This window comes from Strigops habroptila, chromosome 7, assembly GCF_004027225.2.
Source record: "Strigops habroptila isolate Jane chromosome 7, bStrHab1.2.pri, whole genome shotgun sequence".
Lineage (NCBI taxonomy): Eukaryota > Metazoa > Chordata > Aves > Psittaciformes > Psittacidae > Strigops > Strigops habroptila.
This window is the reverse complement of record NC_044283.2, coordinates 31,419,347-31,429,823: the sequence shown is the minus strand read 5'-3', so window position 1 is coordinate 31,429,823 and position 10,477 is coordinate 31,419,347. Positions and strand designations below refer to the sequence as shown.

Sequence of the window (10,477 nt, the reverse complement as noted above, 5' to 3'; positions counted from 1 at the left end):
AGTTGCAGTATACTCATAGAATAGTTAGGGTTGGAAAGAACCTAAAGATCATCTAGTTCTAGTTCATGCTTTTATTCTCCCGATATACCCACACTACTATTCAAAGTTGAGGAAGTTCTTTTCTTTTTCTTCACCTCCCTCCCCCCAAAAAAGAGAAAAAGGAGACAACAGGTTTTTTATCCATCCAACTCTGAGATTGGATGCCGCCAGGACAAGGCTTGGTGCTTCAGAAAGTTGAGCACCATGAATGCTGAGGACTATTCACTCTCTCTGGAAATCAAACCTGTCATCATCTCTGGTTTGGCACTATAAGAAACAGTGCCCAAATCAAAGGGTGTTATTCTCCATTTCAGTCACTTTCTGAGGTCTTGAAAGCAAGTATGAAACAAATGCTGCTACTATCCCCATCTCCAGAATACTGCAAAAATAAGATTTAAACACAAAACATGTTTTTTTCTCCTCTATAAAAATCAGATGAGCTATCATGTTATTTATTTTAAATGAGTTATGGTTTGTATGATATTATGACATTAGGTATCTGACATACTAATGATCATTTTAGTGTTTACTAAAACTGCAGTGGTGGTTATAGTTAGAGAGTTAGGTTACAGCATGAAGTACAAGTAATATTCGGCTTTATTTAAAAAATATGGAACAAATGCACAATCGTTGTCCCATGAAGCACATTTTACAGTAAATGAAGAGCAATGTAATTTCCATCAGAATTTGGAGTAAAGGTAACTAAAAATATCAGTGATTACAATTGTATTGTAAAAGTGAAAAAACAAGCACCATATTCTTAAATATAAGCATTTTTACATTCATAAAAATTCAAGACTTTTCATTTTGGTAGAGCACATCAATGAAATATGAATTTGTACCTTAAGTTGCATCATAATCATTCTATCTGCATTTTATATGCTCAGCAGCATATAATACAGAAATAATCACTACAATGTACATATGAACAAAGAGAAAAGTTAAAATGGATATGAGCACTACTGTTTCTTAAAACATAACTACTCTTAAAGATATGTAACACGTTTCATGCTTTACTTTCTGGTAACACAAAAGAAAAAAATCCCTCCTAAACATTCAAATCCTTTTATCTTTTGTCCTGACTCCAACTAAACTTGGTGAAGCTGGAGTTTACTTGGCACCAGGCTCAATGAAAACATACAAAGACAACAGAACTTGTCCAACTGACAATAAAAATAAAGATATATATACACATAGTTCTTTGTAATGCATGTCTATGCAGAAAAATCCTTCAACTTAGCTAATGTTTCCAAAATTTCTAAAACTTGAATGGAAAACTGATCAGGAGATGGTAAAGGCATTATATTTAGCTTTGGCAAGGTCCAACTACTAAAAATGCAGAGGTCCTCAAAACATATACCAGAAAGAAATACTAAAGGCACAGGAAATTAAATACAAGAATCCTACATTATATGAAATTCCACCTGCTCTTTCTTTACCTAACACTGAGTAATCTCAGTGCTTTCAATGAGCAGACTGCAAGTGGTACAGACTTCCTGGCAAGTCTAGGAAGAATTAGGGCCCAAGAGCATTAAAAGGTGCTTTTAGTTTCTGTTGTCTGTAATCAAGTAACACATGCCAGCTGTCATGTGAATTAAATTCTTATTGTACAAAATGCACCTCCATATCAAAGGCATCACACCTGATTAAAACAATTGCACAGTCCCACACAGATTTCTTGCACTGTCATGGATTTCACCCAGGTTGTTCCGCTTTCGATATCTCAGGATGCTTATGGCACATTTGATATTGGCACTTATTAAAACCTCCATGAAAACAGTATGCCTTTTATTTCTTAAATATATATATCTCTCTGCATTAATTTTAGTGGGAAGGTAGCTAGAGTTGTACATTTATAATCTAATAAAATATAGAATATATATTTAAGCTTTACCATGTTTTGATTCTAAATTTGTTGTATAATTTTAAGTTTCTGGATGGCACCGTTAAATTCATAAGTAAGTACATAAGTTACTCTCTATCACTATTATTGACATTTATTACTGATAACACTCTAACAGCAGGTAATATAAATGGATTTAACACCTTGTGACATAAACATTATACACAGATTTCAGGAATCTAACCAGCATTTGTTGTGCAGGAAAAAACATACTATTATTAACAGAACAGTTTTATCCAGGGTAACAGACAGTGAAATCTAAGATACCTTATAAAATTTCCTATTGCAGGATTAGGACTGGAATACCAGAAGATCGCCTAGTTAACATGAATTATACAGAAATGCTTTATTACTCTTATCCCTTAGAACAAAAAGATTTGTTCTCCCTTAAATATGCTTTGGCTTACTTAAATCCAACTGGAGAAGAATAATTCCTCTATCTAAAGGCACATCCAGAATGTACCAATACAAGTAATGTTTTTGGAGGATTTTTTCTACAAAAGAACAAAACCCCAGTAAGCTACCTCCAATAACAGATATTTTGAATTAATACATACCATTATTATCTGTACAGAACAATTTACAGTATGAACAACCATGTTAAAAAATAACAACAATCATTTAATTCCACTGGACTCGTGCTTTCAGCTGCTCTTTCTGAAAATAAAGACATACAGTAAACGCAAGAACAAAATCAGAATTTGTTTCATACACAGCTCCTGTGTAAGGACTATCATGCCATGTCCTTTGCTCCTGCAAAGTCCCACTGAAGCATCTGGAATTTCAAGACTGCACAGATTTCTGGCTTGTCATGTTCTTACTCAGCCACTGCCTAATAATGACTTTAGCTATACACAGATATAAATAAGCTGTGCACGGTTGAAGCATCTGAAAATACCCAATGAATTTCCTTTTATATCTTATTAGTTAAGTGGGTAGTTCCCATGCTGCAGCTGCTCGCATCTCCCTTAACAACATTTGTACAGGCCCATTCTTTTATTTTCATGTAATTAATTTCTCTAACTGGGGCAGGGGGTGGTAAAATATTCATACAGATGAAAGGGGGAACTGTCAATACACAAAGTGCTGATGCATCCATTAGGTAAATAAGCTAGACAAGGTATTTTATTTAATTATCTCCAGAAGCCTTAGCTAATAGTCAATGTTTGTTATATTGACAGAATCCCTTCAAAGGAAAATTCCAGTGCAGTATAGAACTTATTTTAACCAGTACACCAAAAAAACTATGGGATAATATCAGACAGATACAAACACGTGGACAGGCATGCAAACAGATATTCTATATGTTGGCCTTGGGTGCGAATGGGGTCTCACTTGCACATCACAGAACAGCAGCAGTTTGCATCTTGGAAGCCTGGCTCGCTTGCTCTGCAGCATCAGCAGCCATAGGAAAAAGTAGGTCTCTGCTTCCCACATGCTGAGATGTGTAAGGAATTTTAAAAGAGCTGTGTTTCACTGTAGGCTTGTAAAGACATCATGCAAAAGCTTTACCTGAGCACTGCTGGCTCACTCCCACAGCAATGGCATTTTTTGCAGCTGAGGATTTGAGAGTACTGGGCAAGGCAAGTTAATAATGTCCTCCAAAGTGTAACAACTGAAGAGGCCATGCCCAACAGAGTTGCAGCTGATGAGGAAAAGCATCAGCTTCTCTATTTCAGATACTTGTCAGATTAAAAACAACAGAACATACATTCATTTAATTAATTTTCTGGTTACTTATAAATAAAACCTTTGTTTTGACATATCTAAGAATTACTACATTGGGTTCCTTTCAAGAGCCTGGAAAGTCTTACATTTCTACTATTTCAAGCAAAAGCATACAGTTCTTTTGTCATTTTTGGCATAAAAATGGGCCCCAGTTGAGAAGTACAATGAAAACTAAAACAGCAGATCCAACTGACATAGACAGCTCTTTCAGTTACTGAATAGAGGCATTGAAAATTATCAATAGCTCTATGAACTGCCCTGAGAATTCCTGCCCTTTTCTATCAACCAAATATTTGCATAGCATATCATCTATTTGTATTAGTCAAATATGAGATTTGAGTCTTTCTTTAATGGCATTTGTAAAGCGATAATCAGTTGTGAAAAGAAGCAGCTGTAACTTATGATCAATTCTGGATGGATTAGGATATATTAAAAAGCAGTATCCCGTTGCCACCTACCCTATAGTTTCTTCTTATCCACTGTGCCACATCCATTTTTGAGGACCACCAATAGCAACGGGCCTTAGGACAACAGCAGCTGCAGTTAGAGGATGTATATGCTGGAAACTCAGTTAAGATGCCTCTTGTATTTTCCTATTTCTACTCCTAATGCTATGTAGCCAGTAGAGGCCACTGCTGCAACAGCACACATCCATCCACTGGCTGCCGCCAGCACTGCAAGACCCTCTGCTCCCAGTATAAGCTGAGAAGGGAGGCATCAGTCTGAAAACCTCAGACTCACTCCACGGTGGGATACCAGCCCATTGCAGGGTTTTCTATCAAGAAGCATTTCTTCTGCCCTTCAGCGTTTAGGCATACTACTCTTTTACAAAACAGAAGTTGTTTTAAGATTAAAAAGTGTTAATCTACTGCTGTGAAAAAGAACGGGAGAAAGACAGAAGCAGCTTAACTATCTTCTTTTTCTTGATTTTTTCCTTTTTTTTTTTTTTTTTTTTAATTCCAGCTATTTTAAAAAGGTACTTTTCATTCTCAGCCAACATAGCTCTCATGGCATCTAAAGTTTTTATAGCTAACAATAGAGATTAATACCAATGATGAGTACCGGCAACAGATGGCCACTCTCCATGAGAAAGTCCAAGACAGTTCGTGCTTCAGGGAGTAATTTTTACAAATACAGTCTTGCAAAATAACATCATATTGTGGAATCCTTCATTGGACTTGAGACTACTACTAACTGACTGAGAAAAAGTGTTAAAATATCTGTGTGCCTTTGGTAGGTAGAGATCAACCTAAGTTGATCAACCTAAGAGATCAACCTAAGTTGAAAGAAGGTTGAAAGAAGGTTGAAAGAAGAACAGTTTCATTTTCACCAACTTTAAAATAATTTTTCACCCAGGTGCAACAATTTGGATATTCTACCCACATGAATGGATCTGTGGATGTAGGCTTGGCTCACGAAAAACTGCTGTGCTAACATACGCTAAAGGCTTCATGAAGCACTGAAATACTGTTTTGACAAGGATTTTTTCCAAAGCCTGGTCCGGTGTTTCTATCTGAAAGGAAGGCTGGGATTTTGTTCATTAATTTTGCTTGAGGAGAAGCAATGTGTAACAACTAATCTCAGAAATATCAGCTCTGGCACATGATAAAGGAGAAGAGAATATACAGGAATAAGTGAGTAGTAAGGAAGAAAACTTGACAACTGCTGTATGTCAGTACCAAATCACATAGTCAGGGATAAAATCCTGGCCCTTTGGAAATCAAAAGCACAATACTTGCTAAATCACATACGAATGTCACTGTCAATACTGTGACCAATACATTATTTCCCAGATGCTTTTGCAGAAAAAAAAAAAAAAAAACCCACATAGGTCCTCTTGGGAGTATTATTTTATACACACAGCATCTCTGAAAGGAAAGGAATTCATATAAGTAGAAATCTGGAATACTATTTAGAGTGACTCAAAGCCTTTGAAGTACCTTTACCATTTGAGTTCTCTATGACTACTGATTAGTAAAGGTAAGCAATTATTTCTTTTTACATATATATAGGATCTTCTACTTTTTGCAAACTATCAGATCTGTACAATTACCATTCATTTTGCAAATACTTTCCAGGCTTGTCTGGAATTTGTCTCCCATGAGAATTACTTCTGTAGAAAGAAGAGAGCTATCAGATTGCGACCAAAACATGTAACAGACATAAGGAGAAGGCACGAAAGGCACTTCAGTTCACAGTGCAGTGTCAAATATTCAGAACTTCTTCCAGGCAGTTCTAAAATTCTTTGTATTTTATGATTGCCAGTGATTTTGGATGACAGTTCAAACAATACATCCAAAAATTTTGCTTGCCAAATGGTATTTCTTTTTTTTTTCCTTTTTTTAGTTTAAATATTAATCTCCATGCTGTCAGCTTTGAAATGGTGAAGATGGATTAGCAGCTTGTCCAAAATATCAGACAGGCCTTGTAGTAAACACTTTGAAGAGGCGCAACATTGGCAGAAAGCTTTTGAAATTTCAGTCCACAAGTAAAATGTCAATGAAAGGTTTAAAAGACTTGCATGCTGCATAGATTAACATTCACTTGTCCTTTCATGTGCAAGAAATTGATCACTTTCATTTGCATTTTCAGGTTCATCCACTTCTTCTACAGGGTTCTTTTCTTGCAACCCACTATTTTCGGAACAAGATTCATCATCTCCATTGCTACGATGACCTTCAAGACTGTGTCTGATACCATAAGCAAAGTAAATGAGGAAGCCTTCCAAAAGGGATTAAAAAAAAAAAAACAAAAAAAAAAAACCAACCCACGTTAATAGGGTTTTCAGGCAAGTAGCATATCAAGAAGTAGTTAGTTATTACTCTCTGGCTGAATATATTTTCCAAAACAAGTTTCTTCAGGTATCGGAATCAGAGCTCATGCTTCAGATCTTTTCTGTTTCTATGGAAATTCCAGTGCATCATCTTTGCAAAATTAAATGCTCTAGTAGGTCATGGAAACTACTGTCTCTAATTTATATCTAGATTGAATTAATACAATTTTCCACATCTCGAAAGAAAATGACTGGTATACCTGTTTGTAACAGGTTTCTGCACAATTTTAGCTATATTAAGGGGGAAAAAAAAAAAAGTGGCTTATTGAATTAGTCCTGTAACTTTGATTCTTCCTATTACCTCAAAACTGTATTTGCTGTTTCAACTGCATATAAATACTGCTTCTGAAGCATGCTCTGGTTTTGATGAGAAATATCAGCTGACTTTTATTAAAACAGAATTCTTTCCAAATATTTAAAGGAAGAGAATCAAATGTTCTAAGATGGGATTCACGAGTTCTAATATAAAAAGTGACTGAAATGAACAGAAGTACCTACCAAGTGCCATCCAGAAGCTAAATCTGATCCAAGTGTCTCCACTTAGTTGTACCATCAAGTAAATATTTACCAGGATACTTAATGATGGCAAAAATGGCACTAGTGGAACCTAAAAGGAAATATTTAGTACATTTGTATTAAATATAGTTTCTGGCATGTCACACTTCAGTTACACAACACAAACTAGAGGTGACACATCTAATCATCTAATCAGTAAAAAAGAATTGAGGTGGATTTTTTATTGGAATATAGTAACATTTTCTTTTTCACTAGGTTTAACCACCAGTTTCTACATATCTGAAACTCTTGAAATACATTATGTTTAACATATATTCTCTAAGGTTGTCTAGAAAAACTTTGCAGTTTGTGCTGAACATATACTAATGAATTCTTGTTTCTACAATTGAAAAATATTATATATTTTTTATACATCCCTTCTTTCTGAAATGCCTCCCAGCTCCACTGGAGTCCTTGACCTTCACCACCATACTTTATTATTTCCAATCTTAGAATGTAAATGAAAGCTCAAAATGAAAGGATTATACTCTGGAGGGTATGAACTGTACTGTGGTCTATGGAATTGCCCACAACACAGACAAGTGATTGTACACTAATCAGTTTCTGAATAGTTTTCGAGTTTCTAAGTGCTTAAATTGAAATCTAAAATTGCTTGGGTCTCAACAATACACACTTTTGAGGATGGACCTAAAGGAATATCTAGATGATCAGTGCTGTCAGCCCCCTTGTTGTAATAGCAGCTGTTCACACCAACATCAGTGGTACAGCCATTTTCTGCAGCCAGGCTCCTACGCATGTCATACATTCCATCTGTGGGCAGTAAAACTCTTTCTCTAGTCCTGAGAAGGTCTGGACTGGGCTGCACAGGCTGATGATTCAACCATGACCATCCACTACTCTTCACCAAAAAACCTGAAATAGTGGCAATGCCCCTCTCCCACTTGTTAGAATACATCCAAACCTCTCATTAGAGAATGACACAGAGAATATGTTATTCACCATAAAGGCCACTTTGTGCTGGTTCTGAGGCTGCCTTTGGATGAGGAGAATGGTAACTATGAAGGATGTCATGAACACAGCAAGAAGGCCAATACTCCAGAGCTCCAAGTTAGCAATGGAATGATTCATGTTTGTAGTGAGGACACTCAAACCACAAACCAAGCAAGCTGTGTGAAGACAAAATGATGGAAATAGGGAAAAGGTCACTTAATCTCTGCATTGATGAGGAAGGTAGTTTTAAGAAGAATAATAGCAGGTCTTCAGTATGAAATGTTATGGTGAAAATGTTTAATTAAAGGAAAATACACCACACTACAGATTAGATCCATCAAGAAGTATAAAAGCATTCTGAGAATGACACATTAATTATGACTGAAAGAAGGCATGTTATCACTGGATTTTTAATTTTGCCTTTAGTAAAATTCCGTTATTTCTGTTAACGTATTACATGAGTTTGGACAGCTGAATACTTACCTAACAGACCCACTAAAAAGCTAACTGTAGTTGCAGTCTGCTCAGTAGGTAAACTGGATGGATTAATCAGGGCCTGAAGACTGAAGTGATTCTCTTGTATCATATTTATCTGTGATTCACTTACTGCAGATTCTCTTTCAGATGCAGCCAAAGCTGCTTTTTCTGGTGAATATTTTGGTTGCTCATAGCTTAAATTGGGTTGGTACCTATGATAAAACAAACAACATAGTAAAAAAATTTAAGCTTACTTTGGGATTTGAAGCAATATAACTCTAGGAGTGTATTTAAATAGTAAATTATTTGCAGTAGAGGTTTAGAATTTCCCAATTCTAACTGCACTGCAGCAGCATATATTGTTAGTCACTATCATATATAAACAAACTATGGCAACTGAATTTTTTGCTGGGGTTTGGGGATTTTTGGGACATTTTTTTAAGCTACATAAATGCACCAAGGAGTCAGATATATGATCAGTCTCATACAAAAATAGGGGACAGAGTCTGGTGGTCAATGCCAGGGAAAGGGGAGGGGGTCTTTCTGACATGCTTCCTGTACTGTCAGAGGCCAAATAACTGGCATAAACGAAAATTTTACATCTGCTTTGTTAAAATGTAAGTGTATTTTTAAAAATACATATGTTAAATAAGTCACTATGGAACAACATAATCTTCTCTTTTAAAGTGTCAATTATTGCAACAATGAATTTGAACTGAATTCAAGCTGCTTCTTAATGATTTTTTATATGTATATAGCTAATTTTTAAACATTGAGCTATCTAGCAAAAAACACACTCTGTAAATGTCATTGCTGTTTATATACTGACCAACACGAAATAAAACACAGTAGAATACAAAAGGATGTTTTTGACTCACCTAAGAATGAGGACACAGGTTGCCACAAGTGAATAAGCAAGAAGTGTACCAATAGACATCATATCCACTAAAGCCTTTAGGTCAAACAGAAATGCCATTATAGCTAAAAAAAGAAGAGAAAGGAAAATGCTGAATTTATATGAGGCTGACAAAGAATCATAGAATGGTATAGGTTGGAAAAGACCTTTCAGATCATTGAGTCCAACCGTAAGTGCTAAGATTTGATCAAGTGATTTGTATTGGACTTACATGGACATAAGTGTTTGCACACAGGGCTTCTTGAATTGTGGCCACATTAAAAATACATTTCCATAGAATAAGGTTCAGATCCTGCAACAGAATCTCACTGAAGCTGAGAGGATGGATTCCACTGCAAAACTAGGGAAAAATGATCTGACCCAGTAAGTCACCAGTATGTAAAATTTCTGCTGAGGTGAGAGTAAGCTCTATGTAAAGTGGACTTTCAGGATTTGTCTCAAATAAAATAGTTTTGTAGGGTTTTTTTAATTTATTACCTTACTAAAAAAAAAAAAAAAAGTTAAGTTCAAGTGGCCTTCAGGAAAGGCCAGCAAATTCTTGCAGGAATTAATATTCAGATCACTGAAATCAAAGGCAGAAAGTTCCATGAGACCACGTGTAACTATAGCAGTCTTGGCGTTTATAAAAGCTAGTGCCAGTGTCTTTTGGAGATTATGGAATGTCTTTTTTGTCAATGCTGTTTGCACACAGACACACATAGTACATAAAGAAACTGGCACAAGCCATCACTAAATGAAAGGCTAACACTAATTGATTTGAAATACATGCGGTCAAAGAACTTCTTAAAATATTTGTATTTATTAACATTGACATGCAGAAAGAATCTAAAAATACGTAATCTTTTGATTCCTCAGTAACCTCAACATCAAAAGAAACTATTAAACCTAGTCTTTACACACTGCATGTATATGCGCATAGATTTTTCTATATTCAGAAATACTTTATGTAATCTTTATGTGCTTGTTAATATATTTGTAGACAAGAAACAACGGTAGCTGAATTTATGGTGAAACCTTGGACTGACAAGAAATCATTTTGCTATGTGCGGAGTTTTGCAATCATGATTGCCACCTG

General features: G+C 35.6%; 1 protein-coding gene across 5 annotated transcripts in view; it reads right to left on the bottom strand.

Annotated features, from left to right (window-relative positions):
- Positions 1 to 613: 613 nt before the first annotated feature.
- Positions 614 to 10,477, bottom strand: part of SLC7A2 (solute carrier family 7 member 2) — a 58,928-nt gene continuing 49,064 nt past the window's right edge. For all 5 annotated transcript variants that reach the window (XM_030492632.1, XM_030492630.1, XM_030492631.1 and 2 more), the window contains 5 exons: positions 9,365 to 9,467; positions 8,493 to 8,698; positions 8,019 to 8,185; positions 7,002 to 7,110; positions 614 to 6,391 (listed from right to left, as the gene is read on the bottom strand). In XM_030492632.1, coding sequence (XP_030348492.1) covers positions 6,204 to 6,391; positions 7,002 to 7,110; positions 8,019 to 8,185; positions 8,493 to 8,698; positions 9,365 to 9,467 — 773 coding nt within the window. In that variant the 3' untranslated portion in view covers positions 614 to 6,203. The remainder of the gene's footprint in view (positions 6,392 to 7,001; positions 7,111 to 8,018; positions 8,186 to 8,492; positions 8,699 to 9,364; positions 9,468 to 10,477) is intronic.